General features: G+C 34.0%; 1 protein-coding gene across 1 annotated transcript in view; it reads left to right on the top strand.

The window, feature by feature from the left end:
• The window catches only part of LOC133326235 (neurobeachin), a 164,869-nt gene that overhangs the window by 33,062 nt on the left and 109,295 nt on the right, over nucleotides 1-22,512 (top strand). Inside the window, exon 3 of the mRNA XM_061534916.1 lies at nucleotides 21,978-22,174. Within this exon, the coding sequence (XP_061390900.1) occupies nucleotides 21,978-22,174 (197 nt within the window). The remainder of the gene's footprint in view (nucleotides 1-21,977; nucleotides 22,175-22,512) is intronic.

Below are 22,512 nucleotides of genomic sequence, written 5' to 3'. Positions count from 1 at the left end.
GTCGATAATAAAAAGACATTGCCACACAATCTTTGGAAATTTATGGTCATTAAATTATACGATTTTTGTTCTTTTTTTTCGTATACAGACATACTGAAGTTTTATTGTTGTTTGAGGTCGCTGTATAAATATATTGTTCATGGGTTCGTATTGTAATATTGTTTTGTATGTGTGCTGAATGTTCGACATATCTAGCGGGGTCAATTGGTAAAGTTAAATAAATAAATTATGTGAATATTTTAATTTATTGCAAAATTTTGTTCGAAAATGTCCTTTGACATACCTCCACAAGGTGAACTTTTTAATTCATAGAAAGGATAACAAAAACATTAACAAATTGCATGAAAATTAAAAAAAGACCAATGAAGCGTTTTGAAACTTTTTTTTTTTTTTTTTTGAAAATCTACCAAAAATGTTGGACTATGTCGAAACATGACTCCATATTGCTCTCTGGTACTTTCAGAACCCGAAATACCAAACATCATCTACATCGATTGACTAATACCGCTAGGACCTTTTAGGAACCAATTGGAAAATTCAGCTGTGATATTCTATTAGAAATATAGACCTATACTAAACATTTCCTTCGAGGTGTTCTGTAAAGTTTTGAAAGCTCTTAATGAATTTAATTCCATAAAAGTGCATTTGGGATCTTCAAAATTCCACTTCGGTGGTACCTAACACTTTGTGCCCCTAGAACTCTCATTATGACTAAAATGCGGGTTCTATGTCAAAAAGTGGATCGACATTTTCGAAGACATTTTATACTGTCTTCGATGAATTATTAACTATTCTGGCTACCCTAAAAAAATGGCATCTTCGAATGAAAAATGCGGCTATGCCTCATTAGACACATATTTTGTATACTTTACGTCTATTTTTGCACACTCACTCCCTGTCACTCAAGGCATCCAAATGAAGACCTAAATAACCTCTCAGTAACGTTCTATTATCGAAAATTTCTATTTATGAAAGAGTCTTCTTCAAGAAATATAAGAACATTAAAAGAATATCTATGATCTAAGTCGATTCAACAAATAGAAGTCAAGTTAACCAGCCTTCTATGATTCCTTCCCATGTGTCGGCAAGAAATAAAAGTCTTTAAACAGTCTTTCAATGGGTCTTCCTGAAATAGAAGTCCAACAACAGACCTTCAATGAACCCTCAAGTAAAAGAAATCCTTCCACAGACATCCTATGACTCTCCAGAAATATATGTTCTTCAACAGATCTTCCATAAGTCTTGATAAAAAAAACATCTATGAGTCTTCAGGAAATACATGTTCTTCAATGGATGTTCTATAAAAATTGAAGTCCTTCAATAAATCTTTTATGAGTCCTCAAGAAATAAAAATCCTCAGACTGTTCTATTAGTTCTCAAGGTATGGAAATCATTCTTTATGAAACATAAGTCCTTCAACAGACCTCCCATGAGTCTTTAAGCTATATAATACCTCCAGTATGAGCCATCAAGAAATACACAACCAAATATTTTTTGAGACCTCAAGTAATACAAGTCCTTCAACGAATCTTTAATAAGTCTTTCTGAAATAGAAGTACATCAACAGACCTTCAATGAGACCTCATGAAATAGAAGTCCTGCCACAGACCTCCTATGAGTCTTCCAGGAATATAAGTCCTTCAACAGATCTACCATAAGTCTTGATAAAAAACATCTATGAGTTTTCAGGAAATAGAAGTCCCTCAATGGATCTTCTATAAAAATAGAAGTTATTCAACAGACCTTTTATGAGTCCACAAGAAATAAAAATCCTCAGACAGTTCTATTAGTTCTCAAGGTGTGGAAATCCTTCTTTATGAAACATACGTTTTTCAACAGACCTCCCATGAGTCATCAAGCTATATAATACCTCCAGTATGAGTCTTCAAGAAATATACCAACAGATATTTTTTGAGACCTCAAGAAATACAAGTCCTTCAACAAACCTTTAATAAGTCTTTCTGAAATAGAAATACATCAACAGACCTTCAATGAGACCTCATGAATAGAAGTCAGGAGGTCTATGGACCTCCTGAGTCTTCCAGGAATATAACTCCTTCAACAGATATTTTATAAGTCTTGAAAATAATTTATATGTGACTTCAACAAATAAAAGTACTTCAATGGATCTTCTATAAGTATTTGTAAATAAAATTCCTTCAGGGTCCTGAAGAAATAAAAATCCTCAGACAGTTCTATTAGTTCTCACGATATGGAAATCCTTCTCTATGAAACATATGTCCTTCACAGGCCCCCATGTCTCTTCAAGCTTTACAAGTCCTCCAGTATGAGCCTTCATGAGATAAACAAACTAATCTTTTTTAAGACCTCAACAAATACAAGTTATTTAACAGACCTTTAATGAGTCTTCATGAAACCTGCTATGAGTCTTCGTGAAATATAAGTCCTTCAACAGATCTTTCATAAGTCTTGAAAATAAACTCAATGAGTCTTCATGAAATAGAAGTCTTTCAATGGATTTTCTATAAATATTTAAAAATAGAAACCCTTCAACAAACCTTTTATGAGTCCTCAAAAAATAAAAATTCTCAGAAAGCTCTATTAGTCCTGAAGATATTGAAATCCTTCTTTATGAAAAATAAGTCTTTCAACAGACCTTATATGAGCCTTCAAGCAGTATAAGCCCTCCCGTATGAGCCTTCAGGAAATACACAAACAGATATTCTATGATACCTCAAGAAATACAAGTCCTTCAACAGAGTCTATGAGTCCTATGAGTCTTCATTCAATATTAAACCTTGATCCGACCTTCTATGACTCATTAAGAGCTAGAAACTAACACACAATCCATGAGTCTTCAAGAAAAATAAGCTCTTAAATATGCATTCTATGAGCTTCTAGGAAAAGAGATCTTCTATAGAGCTTCTGCGGATCTTCAAGAAATAAATATGAGTCTTCAAGAAATCGGGGTCCATCAAAAAACCTGAAGGCTCTGACAAAATAAAGACCAGCATATTGACAATTTTCTGCCACTTGGTATTTTATCCTCTGAGAACCTTAAGTGGAAAGTTAGAGATTGGGAAATGAGACAAGAACCTTTAAAATTACTAAATTTGGGTCAGTCCTCGTATAAGAGATATGTCAAAACTTTCGGTATAATCTTTTGAGGACCTAACAATGTATGTGTAAAAGAGATAATCTCTGAAAAATTGGACATATTTTGGATGAGGTTTCAGTTATTGGGCATTCATGTCTGATATTGATTTTGTGGAGAACACAGAAATTTAATTTAGAGGGGGAGAGCTAAGATAAACAAAGCCCCATTCAATTCGGTCAGGTTTCAAAGTTTTTCCAGACATTGTACAGAGATGTCTGTTGTCTGTTGTTGGCGCCCGACGTTGGTCACTAATATAACATAAATTATTTCTGTTTTGTCATTGGTGCTAAACATAAAATTTAGTTAATTCCAAATTCTAGAACTCAAAATGAATTCTCCAGCATTTTGTTTGATGAAAATTATTGGCCTCCCACTCCCGTTCCAACTTCACAATTTCAATGCAAACCCAAATAGCGGCATATAAATGTACCATACCATATGTACTCCCCAGTAAACTCGGACATATGTCGGCAGATTTGTCAGACATTGTGCAGACGTGTCTGATAGTCAATTTCATGTGATATTAACATTTAGAAATTGGTAGCATGCCTGCTTCAAGCTTGTCTGGATTACATATGTTAAATTGGCGCCCAACGGAGATGGATACCCAAAATAATATACATTTATATCTATTGTTTTCTATACTACTTTGTATTTGATGTTAACACATTTTGTACCTCAAAATAATTCTCTAGGATTTTGTTTATAATTCTATATACCTTGAAAAATTATCTATCTCCTCCTCCTGTTCCACCTTCACAATTTCGCTGCGTAATTACCAGACCAAATAGCGTTGTATAGGCGTAGATGATGGTAATTTGATAAAATTTGCCTATTGATGATTCTCCTCGCAACACCCATATACACATGTCTTCTTTGTCGCATAAAAGTCGTACACATTCGCACTGGCCTATTATATAGAATTTGAGTAAGCAAATAAAAGGCAAGACACACAGCTAATAGATACCAGCAGGTAATGACGATGATGACAACAACGGAAACCATGATGCTGACGGTGATATGCTGATGACATTTAAAGAAAAGCACAGACGCACACAGATATTGTGAAAGACAAAAGAAAGGCACAAGATATACAGATTGTCAGATATTTCGAAAGGTAATACGCATACACATACCATACCTGCTGTGCGTATTTCAAGATGTTTGTCTGTCAGCCTGGCTTTCTGCTACTGTCATAGAACAATGATAATGGAATTTAATTGTTTTTAATAAACGGGTGTAAAATTATAATTTCTACGTCTCCTGCGTCATCATCATCAGTTTTCTCTTGTCTTTGTCTCCTTCTTCTTTTGTTTCAATGTACTCATATATATTTACCTTATTACCAAGCATATGGTTGCAGACACCTCCTGCCACCCCATCCACCCACCTTTGGTTACGTTTGCAGTATTACATATGATCCCAATTATCCCTTTGGTATAATTTTTGTAAGAATACTAATTTAATAATACTCAAGACAATTCACTTGATTCTGAGAAAGTTATGACATTAATTAGTATTTTATGTCAGTCAGTAGTCGGTACGGGACGATAAAATTCTCTTTTAATTAAAAGTCAGTAAGGTTGAACTGGGTGATGATGGTCCTGGTGATAAGATTAATAGTCCTGGTCATTTCGATTGGTTTCCATAGTGTCAAAGTGGGGAGTTAAATTAACATTAACACCTGGCAAGAGAATTGCTATTATTATGTTGCATACATTTAGGATGCATATGATGAAAAGGGATTAATTGCATACTTTTAGGTAAAATTAATTTCATATTATATAATTTGGAAAGCACTCAAATTGAGATGAATCTTTATGATGATAGCGTAGAAAAATGTGTGGACTAGAGGCGACAAATTATAGGAACCCTTGGATATCAAAATACCACACACCTGATACATCGAGAATTGCTGAAAAATCCTTGAAAGGTTAAGGAAATAAAATTATAATGCGTATGTGATGCGTTTTTAAATGTGTATGTAGGATCTTCATAATATCGAAATAGATTACGAACCGTTATATGGAGCTATTCAGCCTATATTGACATTTTTCTGTGAGAACCCGAAATACCAAATGACTGACACTTCGTTTTTGAAAAATCTACAACCTTTAAAATAATAAAAAAACGACCTATATTTCAAGGCGAGTATATCTTTGATCCTCTGTCAACGCTAAATGACCGATAAAATCTACTTATGTTGGAATATGAGATAAGAACTTTCACAAATTCCAAAAATGGTGCGGTATACCCACGAGGAGGCCCATTCAACCTCGATATATCTGAAATGGTAAATTACTGAACTGAACCTTAAAAGTTAGTTACTCGGAAAACCGGAAATACCAGGACCTCAAAAGTATTTTTTTTAACAATTCGCGTCTCTATAAGGACATCGAAAATATTTTGAAATAAAATCCACGCCTCAGTAAGGACCCCAAAAAAATTTAACAAATTCACGTCTTCATAAAGACCTCAAAAGTATTTTAAAACAAAAATCCACTCCTCTATAAGGCATAAATCTGATATTGTTTGATAGATATTTTACGAGAAATCTATCACCACATTCTTCTGCCGAAAAATAAAGGGATTTCATTTTTTAGTTAGCCAGACTGCAATAAGTCCACAGGTACTTCACAGCGATTAAATGAGGCCTTTCAATATCGATATATCTGAAATGGTAAATTACTGAACTGAACCTTAAAAGTTAGTTACTCCGAAGACCGGAAATACCAAATTCCACGCCCCTATAAGGACCTCAAAAGTATTTTTTAAACAATTCACGTCTCTATAAGGACCTCGAAAATATTTTTAAATAAAATCCACGCCTCAGTAAGGACCCAAAAATATTTGTTTAACAAATTCACGTCTCTAAAAAGACCTCAAAAGTATTTTTAAAAAAAAATCCACTCCTCTATAAGGCATAAATCTGAAATTGTTTGATAGATACTTTACGAGAAATCTATCACCACAGTCTTCTACCGAAAAATAAGGGATTTAATTTTTTAGCTAGCCAGACTGCAATAAGTCCACAGGTACTTCACAGCGGTTAAATAAGGCCTTTCAATCTTGACATATCTGAAATGGTAAATTCCTGAACTGAACCTTAAAAGTTAGTTACTCCGAAGACCGGAAATACCAAATTCCACGCCCCTATAAGGACCTCAAAAGTATTTTTTAAACAATTCACGTCTCTATAAGGGCCTCGAAAATATTTTTAAATAAAATCCACACCTCAGTAAGGACCCCAAAAATATTATTTTAACAAATTCACGTCTCTATAAAGACCCCAAAAGTATTTAAAAAAATCCACTCCTCTACAAGGCATAAATCTGAAATTGTTTGATAAATACTTTACGAGAAATCTATCACCACAGTCTTCTCCCGAAAAATAAGGGATTTCATTTTCAATAAGTCCACAGGTACTTCACAGCGGTTAAATGTTGGACTACGTCATAAAAATCTATGAGAAGGTATATTATCCTTTGGTATCTTGAATTTTAAATTCTTCAAACCAAAGGTCTATTAACCTTGAGAACTCCAACTTTGAAACCTTAAGAGTACCACATATGCGGAGGTTCGGTTTTTCGAAGTCCATTCTAAATTGTGACCTGTAAATTGGGACGGGCCACCTGTTTTTAATACCTAACTTTCTAGAATATCACAAATATTTGCGCAGCGTGTCTCAGTTCCATCTAAAGTTATATAAAACCCACCCACAGTAATTACAACCTACCTACTTAATTAATAACCATCTCCCCCTTGACTTCATTTCCACATTTCCATTATATCCCAAGAAAATTTTACTAATTTCCTGTAGATAAGAAAAGTCTAATTTTCTCATTGTTCTCCCACTGACAGCATACGTAAAAGTTCTACCACCTGCCACACAACTACACATCACATTCGTTACTTGTCATCCCACACACGACATGTGTGTGGCGATGAAGGCATTGAAGAAAGTCAAACCAAGTTAGAAGACAACAAAGACATTGTCGACGACCAAGAAGATGTCAAGATTTTAGCACCACCTGCTTAATTGTCTTTTATGTCGTTCTTGGTTTAAATGACATGCTGACATCGTCTCTCTGCTATTCACCCACTGTCAAAAGCTCAATTTTCAAGTCTTGCCACCTTGCCAATGTCTTCTCATCTGCCTGCCTGCCTGTGCAACAACAATTCCTTTCATTCTTTCCCATCTTTCTTCATTTAGTAAAGACAGCCAAAAGCTAATATAAACTTTTCATGACATCTTCTTACACTTTCTTCAAATTCTCTGCTTCATCTTCCCTTTATCCTTGTTCGGCTAGGGTTCTAACTCAATTTCACAAGAGATGTCTAGCTTGAATACGGAATAACTTGAACAGTATGTACTTTTGATTACCATATGTGCCTTCCATAGATTACCACCAGCCCACTTATTATATGACCCTACTTAAATGTGAGAGGATGGGTGTGTGTGTACTCATATGTCGCCTTCATTGGGTCGTAGGGAGCAATGTCTGTATCATGTCGTATTTTAGTTAATTATCCTTGCTTCTTTTTATGGTCTATGATGGTCTTGAACTGTTGATATTCTTCTTATCGACATCTACAGACAGCTGCTCCAGCGGTTCCTACTCCACAGCCATTGAGCCCACAAAAAGAGTAAATGATTGCGGTGTGCTGAATTTCCACGTGTATGTGAGTGTGTGTATGTGTGACTCATTTGACATTTGTTTAAAGTTCATGACCTGAGTGTAGATTTGCCACTTACTTGTTATTGTGTTTTGGCAAGAATTGTAAATTATGATTGATTTTTAGAAAAGGGTTATGGGTTTAAACTAGGGACCTCAGTGTAAGCGACGTAGTCTGGGGGATTTATAGGTCTAGTTCCTTAGTATTATACGTCCACCCTAAGTTGAATGGCATGTTCATTTTTCGTTGTACTTGCAGCATCTGGAAATATACAACGAGTGAAATATATACTATCGATAATACTGTATAAAGACAAGGTCAAGGGACCGGCGAAATTGGTCGCCACTAGCCACGTATGTTCTAATATGTTCCGACCGTATTAATATTATCTATCAGAGCAGAATGTGTATACTGTTGACTGTATAAGGCACGTCTCTTACTATTATGTCATACTACCTCGAGCTATCCTTCCATTATTAGTATTCTGAAGATTTTAGCTTTATTTTTAAAAGATGTGGGTCTAATTCGACATATCAGCGTATTAGGTATGTTTTGGACGTAGACTACTAACACAGATCTATTTTTTTTTTTTAATTAGGCCGACACCATGAATTGACACTTCGAGTTCTGAAGCATCCTAGACGAAGTGATTTAAATTATGGCATTTGAGGATTGTACCGGATAATTGACTTCCTTACAGGAAAATGACAATATTAGTTCATATTTTTACATACCTCCTATATAAAAGCCCCACACTGTTTTAAGATTTTTAAGGCATTAACTATATTTCCCTATCGATGTGACTGTAATTTCATATTTCCGATTCCCTGAAGGTAAAATGCTCTTTGAATGAACATTTAACTGCCCATGTGTGGGTGTCCTCCGTAGTTACTGCCATCCTAGTCCCTTTTATCTCTCCAAGAAGCTGTAGACTAATATTCAGATAATTCTGAATAAAAGGATATGTTTTAGTATAGCCCCATGTCTTGTTTATAGTTTTTTTTTTCTCTGAAGATCCTAGCCGCAATAATTCAGCGAAGTGTCCGTAAACTTGGGGTTCCCAGAGGATAAAAAACGTCCTGGCAGAACATTGCCGATATCGAAACATGTTTTGTAACACTCTCCATGCAGTGTCATCCACGTAACTTCTATTATAGGTTTTTAAGGACCTAGCTGCAATTGTCAACCGAAGATTCATAGAGGATAGCATACCTCTAGACCGAAGAATGTCTATATTGGTCCAGATTTTTAACATAGCGGTATTTTTGTAATTTGAAATTGGTGTTTCTCTGAAAAAAAAAATCTGGCAGAAAAAGTCGGAAGGTTCTAAATGGATCAAAGACGACCCCTTAACTGAAAATCTATGCTACAGGCCTATGTTTGATGGTAGCCCCACATCAATGATGCGCCACAATTTTACTTTTCTTACAGATCGATGCCTTAATTTTAACCGAATTTCCTATAAATTGTCAATGAGTGGATAAAAAAACTTTTGGCGCAAAATGTTTCCTTGACCAAAGTTGAAGCGACCTTTTAACCAAATAATGACCTTATTCAGATTTTCTAAAAAAGTGGCTGTAATTTGGGTTCTAAGGAAAAATAGCATCCTCGGATATTTTTTTAATTATAAGTCAATGTACCTGTAATTGCGACCGAAATAGCTCTAATTTCCATTTAGGGTTCGTAGGAGCTAACAGACCTTTTGGCAAAAGTTAAGTCAATATGGGTGTATTTTATTCCCCAGGTCCCTCCTAATTTATGTTACTTCAATACAATGTGCCTCAAAGATCCCTAGGTCATTGAGTAATCCAGGGTATCTATGAGGCCCTATTTAAATTTTCTGAAAAGTGTCTGCACTTTGGTTTCATAAAAAAATATAGCATCCTCGGGGAATATTTTCATTATAGGTCCATGTACCGAAGTAGCTGTAATTTTCCATTTAGAGTTCTCAGAGACTAACAGACCTTCTGACAAAAAGGATGTCAATATTGGTTTATATTATGCCACAGATCCTCGATTGTATCAAAGTACCTTTGATACGATACAATGTGCTAACGAAGAACAAAAAATTATCTGCAGCTGGATTCAATCCTTCCTCGTCGTAATAAATTTTTCAAACCTAGGCCAAGTCCGGCAAATGGTCAACTATTTGAAGAGTTTATTAGTCGTATATTGTTAGAAGGGAACATCCAAATTCATATGGATATTGACATCATAGTTCTACTCCGCTCAATGAGTCAAATTTTGTAGCTGTGTTAGACTCATATTAGGCAAATAACTTGTCCATTTAGATCCAATTATTTAACATTGTAATATTTTTTACAAACATTACATTACATGAAGATGGAGCATAGCGTTTCGAAAATGGAATCCATAGTTTAAAAAGATTCTGATATCCTATTTTTAAGAGTTTTTATGGTGGCAGCCGCAATTTTCATCGGTAGTGATCCTCTTGGTAGAAAATAATTGCTATAGGTTAATTATTTTGGGCGGAGTACCATTTTCCACGGTATGGCTAATGCCATGTACAGACGAGCGTTGTTCGCTCTCTCATTCGTTGTTCGACCCTTAATTATGAAGGAATTACTTAGTTCCCCATACAAAATTGTCTGAGTGAACACCGGCTTTTGTACGTTGTTCAATTCGAATCACTCTCTGAATAACCAATAAATTTGTCCCAACCCTAACAATTGAGAGTATTTATCGAAAATAAATTAATTTTGACAGTTTGAAAATATTTATGAAATTTTCAAACTTTTTCAGTAAAATTGAAAATCATGAATGAAAAGTAAAAAATTGTATAGTTTTTATATATGCAGCAGGATGTAAATTTTGTTTTCTACATAATGCAATATGCATTTCTTTTCCCTTGGTTCTAATTAGCGTACAAAACAAGAAACAAATGTGGGGCAACTCAAACAAAAAATTCTCCAAATTTTTATTTGTGACAGTATGTGACATTTGAATTGAGAAAATATAAAAATGTATTAAAAACAACAACATTTTCAGAAAAAATGGAAAACATGAATGAAAAGTAAATAGATATGGGTTCATACTATAGTCAGGAGAAAGAGAATTATTTTTTTTATTTAGATCCCTATGTAATTCACTAAAATATGTTACATTTTTGGTGTAAAACAAGAAACAAAAAGTTTGAAATAAAAAACTCTGATGATATGAATTATGAATAGTGTTGTATGAACGGATTAATTCATGTACGTAATTCTGAGAGCGAACTACGTTGTTCGGATGCCCGTCAGAACATGGCATAAGAGTATGAGCATGGTTCATATTTCGTCAAATCCAGAGGTCTTACAGAAAATCATATGCCTTATATATGACAAGAGGTCATAAAGCAAGTCCTGATGCCTTATAGAAGATCTATGGTCTTTTAGAAGACAAGAGTTCATATTGAAGTCCAGATGTCTTTTAGAAAACCAGGCGTCTTGCAGAAAAGAGGTATTGAAGAGGTATTGTAGACAAAAGGTCTTATAGAAGCCCAAGGATTTTGAAGCAGATCAGATATTTTATAAACAACCAAATCAAGAAAACGATATTTTCGAAAATTTAAAGGTCTTATGTATATCATTCTTTCTCGTAACTTCGCCTCAAATTGTGAAATGAGCCTCCGATTATATTTAATCTATTTCTTAAGACTTTAAGAAATGAACACAAACGGTCAGCAACATTTTTCGACCTCGACACTTAGATTCCGTTCCCCTTGATATATAATTTCTGACTACATTGAACCCCAACTTCAGAGTTGTTATCTACACCAACTTTAATTACCACTATACACATATCTAAGTTCTAAGAGAAGTCATTAATCTTTGGCCTCCCCATTCCCCTCAAGGTACCACAATTTAAAGGTTTTCCTATCAACTTCCCTCCAACTTCAAAATTTATCGTCATCCGGTAATCTATTACCAAAGTTATAATAGTTTTTGCGTGAATTGACAATTCCAAGTTTATTGTAACTGAAATTGAGTTTAAGTGTCATGGCTCTGGCAATAATTTTCTGTTTTCTTTACACGATATGTGCAGCATCATCATCGTCCTTTTTTCTTCTTCCTTTTTTTGTTTCTTTATCTAGAAGTTTGGCAAGTATCACGTTTACATGGTGTGCAAACAGTCAGTCAAAGAGTATTTAACGGTTGTGTTTCCACATGTCCCCAAAAAACGTTTCCACATACAAAAATCGTCATACGAGGCAACAACATAAGTCATAGACAGTTAGTCTGGCAGACAGAGCGACTGACAGCCAAAATGAACATTAGTCACAAGTGAAACATGCTATCGTGTGTCAAACGTAAATCTTAAGATGTAATTGGACAGTTGCTAGGATGTTTGTGTGTCTTTTTTTGGAAATATTCTGGGGAAGTTTAGTGGCAATAACTTTGACTTGACATTGGCGATGGGAGGGCAAATAAGGACCACAAGAGAAACCGAGGATATATACATGCTCATTTTGTTATGTTTTCTATATTTAAATTTAATTTGTTTGAATGAGAATTTAATTCATAAAAAATGTATGTTCATAAAAAAGAAAACTTTTTTGCAATTCGAAATTGTTTTTTACGTGAGAAAATTTGCAGTTTCAAATTAATCTTCTATCGTAATGTCATCCAAATATTGTAAGTTATCTAAAAATATAAAAATCCCGCAAAATATACTCCTCGAAATATTGCACAGAACCCTAAAAATATACTTCAATAATGGTGTTTTAAATTTGTCCACCTAATGGTGGAGAATTTTTGATTTCATGTATTGTTGTTTTATATATTTTTCTATAAATTTATTTCCTTTCAGTGTCAAATTCGTCTCCTAAAATACCCCCGAAATATTGTAAATTTTGTTAAATCTAAATACCGTAAAATATATTCTTTCAAATTTGTTAAACACCCCTAAAAGTATACTCCTAAAAAATGTGTGTCCTAAATTTTTCGACCTAATGGTTTTATTCAATTTCTCATTGATTTCGTTTTCATATTTTTTGTTTTTTTTTTTTTTTTCTCTTCATCCACTCACACACATTCTATTTAATATTCTATAGCATTGACAGCTTCTAAAAACATAAATACACATTCGAAATGCCACAATGCATACATGTAATTGCTTTATTGACAATTTTAAATAGAACGTGACTTAAATATTATGTTTACTCTCCAATAAAGTGTGCAATGCAATGTAAACATCATTGACAAGCTTGAGAATTGCAGCACCAGCAGCAGAATGGGCAGCAGGACAAGTGAGTTAGTGAGTCAGTTCGGTGTTCGCCATTTAATATTGAAAGAGAATGACATGTCGGATGAGAATAAAACAAAAATGAGAAGTATATTGAGGAAAATGAGGGTTACCGTTTTGAAAATAATTCCTAAAATTAGTTATGGGAAAGACAGTCGAAGAATTATGGAAGTTATTATTATGTGTAATATCGCTGATAATTTTGGGTTTTAACCCATAGAAGTCATATTTATAGATTTATTGTGGGTCCTATCTTTAATTATCTACCGATATAATTTTCGCACATAACATGAACTTGTACTTCTGACAATATTTGAGGTATTTTACGATCCTATCCTCCGTTTTCAACCGAATTACCAGAAATTTCGAATTACCGATATTTTCAATTTACCGCCACTTGATAGGTTTATTAAAGGTCCTAACTGCTATTGTCAATAGAAGTGGATGTAATTTGTCACATGGGGTTTCCAGAGGATAACTCATACCGGCCGAACAATTTTTATGTTGAAACGGGTTTAGACATAGCCTCAATATAATGATTCCTCCCAATTCTCGATATTCTGAAAATCTTTGCCGCATTTTCCAACCTTACTTTTTCTAATTTCTAATTCAGTTTTCGCGGCAAAACATTTCCTTGTTAGACCGCGTCCCAACCGATTTTAGGTATTGTAAGGATCCTAGCCAATTTTTTTCAGGTTGTAATTTGGAAGTGTCTGTATTATTAATGATCTAAGCGACTTTTTTAAAGAGAGATAATTTTGCATTTCGAGTTCTGAGTACATCAAAGACGCATTTCCCTGACAGAAAATTTACAATGTAGGACGATGGTATCCCCCACGTAGTCGTCTCCCTTTTTAGGGAGGTTTGGTGGTCCTAGTAGCAATTTTCATCCTTAGTGTCGGAGATATGACAATTTATGTTCGAAGTTGATATAATGCCTTTTCGGTAGCATGTAGCAAGTAATTGCTATAAATCAATGCTTATGTGTAGTCCCTCTTATAAAACATCAGACCGGATTTACCTATATTTAATGTCTTAACCAAATTTGACAACTGAAATGACTGTGATGTAGCATTTCGAGTTCTCAGATGGTAATAGACAGAAATTGATCAATATGGGTCTGAGGTCGAAGAAGTTCTGTGTCGCAGTGAGTATAGGTCTGAATGTGTATAATAGATCTTTCAATATTAGTGCCTTTTTCATCAAGAACAGAGGTCTTATAAAAGACCAGAGGTCTTATGTTAGTCTTATAGAAGACCAATATATCTTTTTGATGACCTTAGGTCTTATAAAAACCCAGAGGCCCTATAAAAAACAGAGGTTTCCTAGAAGACCAGAGGTTTTGTATAAGACCAGAAATCGTATAGAAGTCCAGAGGACTTACAGAACACCAAAAGCCTTATCAAAGATCAGAGGTCTTTTCGGTCAGAAGTATTTTCAAAGTCAAGAGATATTATAGATAATCAAAAGTATTTTAAAATACCAGAAATCTGATGGAAGACCAGACGTCTTATAGATACCAAGAAATCTTATGAGAGACTGAACGTCTAATAGGAGACCACAGGTCTCATAAACCGCCTAGAGACCTTCTGAAGGACAACAGTTCTTAAAGGAGTCTAGCCACACATATAAAAGACGACAGGTCTTATCCAAGGCTACTTTCGTAAGGCCAGAGAACAAGTGACCTTATAGATGACCAGAAGTCTAATGAAGGATCAGAGGTCAAATGCAATACCTCCAGAGGTCCTACATAAAGCAAAGAGGTCTTATTGAAGACTGAAAGTCAAAGTCCAAACCTTTAATAGATGACCTGATATCTAATAGAAGACCAGAGGTTTAATAGAAGATCGTAGGCCTTATTGAAAAACATGTACCTTTAGAAGGTCAGAGATCTGATAAAAAACCAGAGGTTTTACAGCTGACAAGGGATATTACGAGAGATCAAAGGTGTAATAGAAGATGTCTTTCATAAGGCCAAGAGATGACCTATAGAAAACAAGAGGTCTTATAGATGACCAGAAGTCTGATGAGGGACCAGAGGTACTATATTACACCATGTGTCATGTAGAAGAGCAGAGGCATTTTGTCGGACCCCCGTTCTTATAAAAGTTTTATAGATGAGCATGTAAAACCAGATAACTTATAAGAGACCAAAGGTCTAATAGGAGACCAGAGGTCATATAGAAGACAAGTGGTCCCATAGAGCGACAAGAGCTATTCGGAAGGGCAAGAGATCTTATATGGGACCACTAGGCACACAAAAGAGTACAGATCTAATAGAAGTCCAAGGAAACAAGAGGTATTATAGATTACTGATGAGCCATATAGAATACGAGGGGTCCTATATAAAAGTAATAGGTCTTCTGACGGACCACATGTTTTATAGAAGGTCATTAATCTAAGATGACTAGTGGTGTTAGAAAAGACCAAAGATCTTACAGATGAACAAAAGGTATTAAACACTCTTAGAGGTTGGCTGGAAGCGAAATGGTCAGAAGATTTGTCTAATAGAATTCTTGGATGTCTAATAAAAGATGCGATGGGCTCAAAAAGGTGCTGGAGGTTTTGCAGAACTCATGATAGGAAATGTAAGTCTTGTAGAATAATTGCGACATCGCTGAAAACTTCACGAAAAGAAATTGTGACGTATTACTCTAACGTCCTACGTTAATCACCGTTCAAGATTAAGTTGCCAAATGACCAGTTTTTCGTAGACATTGATCAACATTTCCTTCGAAGTGCTTCTTCTACAAAGAACGATCTTGTAGTATAAGTTCGCGAATGTTCTACGGATTGTATTTTTATTGTAGTTACTTCTAGGATTTGTTTATTTTTTTCTAACAATTGATGGTCATTGTGATTTTTTTCTTGACGGCAAATTTTAGAATAGAATCTTCTAAGTCGCAACAGAAAATCATAATTCATGAAGGCATTTTCTTAGACTGATAATAGGTAGTGCTTCCGATTTTTTCTTGGTTTACATATTTTCTTCTGAGGTGGCAACATTGTTTCCTTTAGACACACATGTATATTTTGTGTATATTGACATATGGCAAACCGACCTCCCTAATCAACTGGGGTTGGCACATTATGCCAACATTTTGAACGAATATGTGTGATTTCGCAGACATCGTTGGGGATGGCAGGATGCAATCGGATAAATGCTGCAATGTGAATGTCTCGATAAGCATTTGGAAAACTATTTGACCTTTTTTGCCTTAGTCACATTAAAACAAATATACTTCGCATATAGAGACAAAAAAAATCCCTATAAAAGTTCAACTTACTACATGTGGATGTCATCAGACGCTTCGAGAGCAGAATGATAATAGAAGGACATTGACAAGGATTCACGTATTATTGCAATGTTATTGTTTTGCAACTTCAACAATTTCTATTTGTACTTCCTTTGCTAAACTGAAAAAATCTGCTTAGACTGCAAAAAGGGAATATGAGTATGATTGAGATTTTTAGAGAAATAAAATGATTACTTTAAAAATGTTGTGTTTTTTTTTTGGAAATTAAACTTAAGTCCTTCCAAGCATACATATTGTTACCAAGGATTACTTTTAGGTACATGAATATTTTTTCGTGTTTTTTCATTTATTTTTCTCCCATTAGCTGCACACAGTACAGTCTTCACTGGTATTCATATCCTTAAATTCCATATTCACATTGTGTATTCCTTGAGCTACTTTTCCCATACTTCTGGCGTGAGAGTCAATTTTGTAAATTGGGCAACCAGCCATAAACTTACAAAACTAAAAATAAACATGTATGTAAGCTGTTTGCCATTTTTCGTACACATATCCACTTCAAAACTTTTTTTCTGTTGCTACGTCTGCTCCTTTATAAGGTTGAATACCGACTTAGCTTTCCAATTGCACTGATGACTTTGTGCTCAACTTTCGTGTTCACTTATGTATATTTTTTCAAAAAAAAAAAAAATTGTCATAAGTACCGAAACACAGACTCACCGTGACATGTGGTGTGACAGTCTTATGCGCAAACAAACTAGGAAGTATTTTTTCGCACAAAAATAATGCTCATGTAAAAAAAAATAAATACCACGACGCTACAAGTTAATGTAAGTGTAATTTTCTTTTGTGCTTTCGTTTGGCTTGGTGTTGGGTTTTGTTCTCCAGTGACACTAAGTCATTTGGAGACATATACAACACATGGCAAAAAATGAGAACTACGGCACTTCATTTTGTATAAGTGATGTGTGTGGTGTTATGAACATTTTGGCTTTATTACTTTTACCTGTCACGAAGTGAACACAAAACCAAAGGAGATGCCGTTGTATTCCTTTTACCACCACCATCACCACTTTGTTTCATTACAATGATGCATTGCAGGAAATAAAAAACCATGAAATGTTGCATATTATCCTAAGTACCTCCAAACCAAAAACGTATATTAAAGTGTATGTATTATATATGAACGTCTTAAAGATATGCAATAATTTAGTGTAAACAAAGATTTTTAAAAAATTAAAAGAAATGTATTTTTATGGATTATGTTTATTTGGCAACACATTTATATGTGAATTTCTGTAATTATTTTGTTTTGAATAAGCCTTGAAGTTCCCTTACGCTTTCTCTTAAAATAATGAAAATTTTAAATAAATGAAAGAAGTGAATTTTAATGTTGGTGTTGCAAACTAACAAGCAGAGCAAGTGATTAAAAATAGGACCAATTAGATTTATAAAATAATTTTAGTCCAGTCCAGCAGTCACAAATTAACTTATAGGAGATAAAAAGGCCTTATAGAAGATAAAAGGGGCTAATAGCTCCAATAGGTTTTATATATATAAAATACGACACAGAGCTCCTATAAAAATCCGAAATGTCGCTATGTGTCGCTTACAGATGTGCAAGAGGTATTGAAGACTACAGAAAGGTCATACAGAGGACCTAAAGTTCTTATTAAAAATGTGCTAGAGAATATCAAGAGGTCTTACAGAAGGTCAAGTGGTCATAGGGAAGAGCGCAATGTTTTACATTAGATCCAAATGTTTTGTGGCTAAAGAAGGCCTTAACACTAGAAACACTGGAATTTTGTATATACCTATATTGTCTAAAATCGGTCAAAATGACCTCATTCTTAAAGAATTTTTATTGTGTAAAGAAAATTTTTTAAAGTTATTTTTTAATATTTTTTACATTATTTACAATCGCACAAAACGTTGTTATTATTTGTTTTCGGTGGTAGAGCTCTCGAGTTTCCCCTTTTGAAAAATAAGAGCGCGGACAAAATGTTCGAAAAAGAGTAAGTGTTTACGCTAAGAGTGAAATCGACTGGAAATATAATTTTTTCCCCGATTTGTGTGTTCGTTTGTGTTTCTAGAGTAGCAAACGGTTGTCGATGTTGTTGTACTGATCTGGTCATATAAGAAATTTACTTTATACAATAATAGAAGTAGTTTGATTATTTAATATTAATATTTTAATATGACCGCCTTCGGCAATCTAGTGTTAAGTTCTTATAGAAGACAAAGAAATCATTTGGGAGGATACATTGTTTAAAGATCTATATATCCTCTAAGAGTTTACAGTACCAATGTATGTATACAGTCCAAATTTTTTAAATCGCTTCGTATTGTTGGGTCATTTAAAACTATGTTTTCTAGGTGACTGAATCGGAAGGAAAAAGGTACTTCGACACTTGATGATAAATATTTGCGTTTTCATTATACACTCCACCATCGATGAATTTCAAAATTTCTTACATCTGTAGGGAACTATGTAATTGTAGTAGGTTGTTTACACCACAAAAATAATGAAATGCCAAATTCCAGATAATCAGGTTGGCTTGGATCCTCCCAGTTCTAAATTTTAACCGCAAACTTTGTATAATAGGATATTTTAATAGGTGCACCTATATTGATATAAAATTGGTTATTCACCTTGAATGTGGAGTGTCAGGACCTTTATATGTAGGTTATACCGAACATTTTTCGGAAAACGTGCTACTCACGCTGTGAGTACCAAAATGTCAAAATATCGAAAATAAACAGAACCTTTCTTTAAACAGAAGTTTATCTCTCTCTGATAATTTCGGTTGGAATGTGCTGCTAAATCCTGGCAAAATATTTCTGTATTTTTGCGTTTCGATAAGTCAAAATATAAATCTATATTGATTATTTTCTGCCCAGATGCGTATTAACCTCCAAAAGCCCGAAATAAGAAATCAATTTCATTTCGACTTTTGGCAAGTGCGGCTGAAAACTTCAAAAACTCCGAATATATACATTTCAGTTATATGGTCGCCATATCCAAATCCTGAATCTATTTATACCTCTTTTCAATACAAAATACCCTAGGGGTAGTAGCAATGTATGTGCTAAATTTAAATGGGGCCCCCCATTCTCGGGGTCAAAAATTTTGTTGATATAATTCGAATCTACACTAATTAATAAATGTCCCTACAAAATTTCAAGTGAAAATCTCAAGAACTCTTGAAGATATAGCCGATTTATTGTGTCAGTACCAGGTTACGGCTGAAGGGCTTCTCAAACTTGAAACGCGTTTTTCTCTAAACATTTTTTGTGAATGGCGGGCACGATAACTCAAAAACTAAAAACCCAATCGATTTCAAATTTTTACACATTTCTCTGTGAGTGTATAGCTATCGTATGAACTAGGATAAAGCCAATCGGTGAAGATCTTCCTTATTTTTTAACTTGGTTTTTGGTAAAAAATCGGCGATTTTCCACAAATATTTTTTCAAAGGTCACCATTTTGTTAATTTTAGAGGGAAGTCAAAATGCTCTTTTTAAATATTGGGAGCTTTATCTTACAGATCTCAAATAAATTTCGTTCCGATTAAGAATATATCGATAATTTGCTGCAAGAGAGGCATAACTCAAAAAACGTGATTTTCGAGTTAACGATGCACGATTGTTCGCTATAATAGACCTCATGTTGTGTAAAAAATTCATATGAATATCTCTTTCACGCTCTAATTGAGAAGCTGTAGAAGTTCCTCTGTCCCATATAAAGTGTGAGTAAATTGAAAACTTAAAACGCATTTTCAGCAAAATCGGTTTTTTTTTTGAGTTATGCCTGTTTTGTAGCAAATGAGCGATATGTACTGAATTTTAATGGAATGTATTTTAATTTTAAATACATTCCATCTCATATTGGGACATAAAAATCCCCCCTTTTTGTGATATACGATTCAAATAATGTGGTAAAAATTAACATTATTTGCTGGGATGGATTTTGGAAAATTCCACTCTTGAAATAATATCCTCCATAGACTTATATAAATCACAGTGCCATTATGGAGCTTGGAATAACATATTTACCCATATTTTCTCTATAAATCTTCCTAATATTATATAAATCTACCTATAGTTGATTGCATTTCAAGGTACATATCTGTTATCCAAAGCAACTGTTCATTTTTGTTTGTGTGTGTTTTTTTTTAATTTATGATGATAATTTCGCTCCAGCATCGAATTATCACTTCATTATCCTTTTCAACTAAATATATTTCTCATATTTCTACGATTTATTAATTCCACAGAATATCATCTTGCAAATTAGTCATTCAAGTGAAACATAAATTTTCGAGTAGTAACACAAGGACGAATTCAGAAGAGCTGCAAAATAAATAGTTCTAAGTATCATGCATGCAACCAACATAACTTCCGTTTGCGTGGCTGACTGACTTCATACTTCTCTATGTGTGTATATCAGTATGCGCGTATGAGTGAGTTCATTATGCCAGTCAACACGTGCACAATTAATAAAAACCTAATGAGCATACAATCAGCACAAGGATATATATGACAGATGAATGAGCACCGTCGTAAGCATACTAATACTTCGCTCATTTACAAAATGTGTGGGAGTGTGAGTGTATATGTTAGACTTTGAATCGCACATATTTTTTTTTATTCCCCAACCGACTCGTCGCCGCCTTTGTAATGAAGACAAAAGACACCCGCCAGTATCCTTGATGTGGGAATTATTTTCGTGTGAATTTGTTTCTCTGCGTTGAGTTTTTTTATCTTCATCTGTGTTGTGCCAACTGCGCTACGCTTCAAGAAATCTAAAGGTTAATTAGCTGGTGTGTTTGAAGGTGTTATAAGCTGTGCATAATAAGAACACAAAATTTTCTACAGATGAATGAAGGTGGATGTGTGGAAAAGGTTATGTGTTTTTTTTTCTGAAAAATATGGTGTTCTTGTGATCCAAACTCTGAATGCTAGAAAAAAAACTTCCGGTTACCAGAATTCAGTGGTTAGGAGGATGTTAGAAAACTTCGAATTAATATAACTATATGCAGGTTCACTGTTTAATTACTTTTAGCCAAAATCAACCATTCCTCTGGCCCTTTTATATACCCCAGACTCTACACTCCATACTCTATGACTTCATACGACTGCTGTCTAATCTGACAGCCCATTTCAGATAATATAAACCAAATAAACTGTTTTCCAAAATAAAAAGTATAATTACTATTTGTGTATTTTTTTAGTTCATCCCACTTCAAATATATTTGTATTTCCCTTTTATAAATTTTCCCTTTGAATGTTGGAAAACCTTAACAGAAAAGTATTTCATATAATTAACAAAAACCATTTCTTCTTAAATAAACAAACATTGCGCCTTGAGTAAACAGTTGCTCTCTGGCAGCAGCAGTACTCTAGTCAAAAGCCTACTTTTAGGCTTTGTGAAAGTTGTGTGTAATTAATTAAAAACAATAAATTATAGTGTTTACATAGTCTCTATTTTTGCTTCAGCTCAGTTCATCTCTTCTCCCTTCTCGCTATGTTTTTTATAACAGATTTCCTTTTAATTATATTTTGTGTTTATTTTTCATTAACCGCTAAAAATTATCATCATTACCCTTACCGTTTTTATACATATTTAATTTATCTATATGTAATGTTTTTTTTTTCTTTTTTCTTTTTTCTCATTACAGATCTTCTTATCGAAATGCTGGGTGTCTTAGCCAGCTACAGTATTACCGTCAAGGAGCTGAAACTGCTGTTCGGTACCATGAAAGCAGTAAATGGCAAATGGCCACGCCATTCGGCAAAACTGTTAAATGTTTTAAGACAAATGCCACATCGTAATGGTCCTGATGTATTTTTTAGTTTTCCAGGACGTAAGGGTTCGGTAAGTTGACATTTGTTTTTCTTTTTTCAAAATTTTTTCCTGTACTATTATTTTTAACAATATTTTATGACATAAATCTTGGCTTCCATATTTTATATTTGACAATCAAAACTTTTACTATCTTAGAAAGGGTTATTAACCACGCCAACAATAATCCCTAACAAAATAATTCGAAATTTCTAAAAATAATAATTTTATAGTTCATAAAAATATTTGTTAAAATTTCAATCGTTCTATAGTTCATAAAAAAATAGTCGTTAAAAATTCCCCTCCTTTCGTAGTATTTAGAAAAATAATTCATATTAAATTTTCCGTCTCTTGTAGACGCCTCTAATAGA

The sequence above is a fragment of the Musca vetustissima genome, unplaced genomic scaffold (genome assembly GCF_032173495.1).
Source record: "Musca vetustissima isolate MV318-11 ecotype Yass unplaced genomic scaffold, APGP_CSIRO_Mvet_v1 utg2907, whole genome shotgun sequence".
NCBI classification, from domain to species: Eukaryota; Metazoa; Arthropoda; class Insecta; order Diptera; family Muscidae; genus Musca; species Musca vetustissima.
The sequence above is the reverse complement of the archived record's forward strand: the minus strand, read 5'-3'. Positions and strand labels throughout refer to the sequence as shown.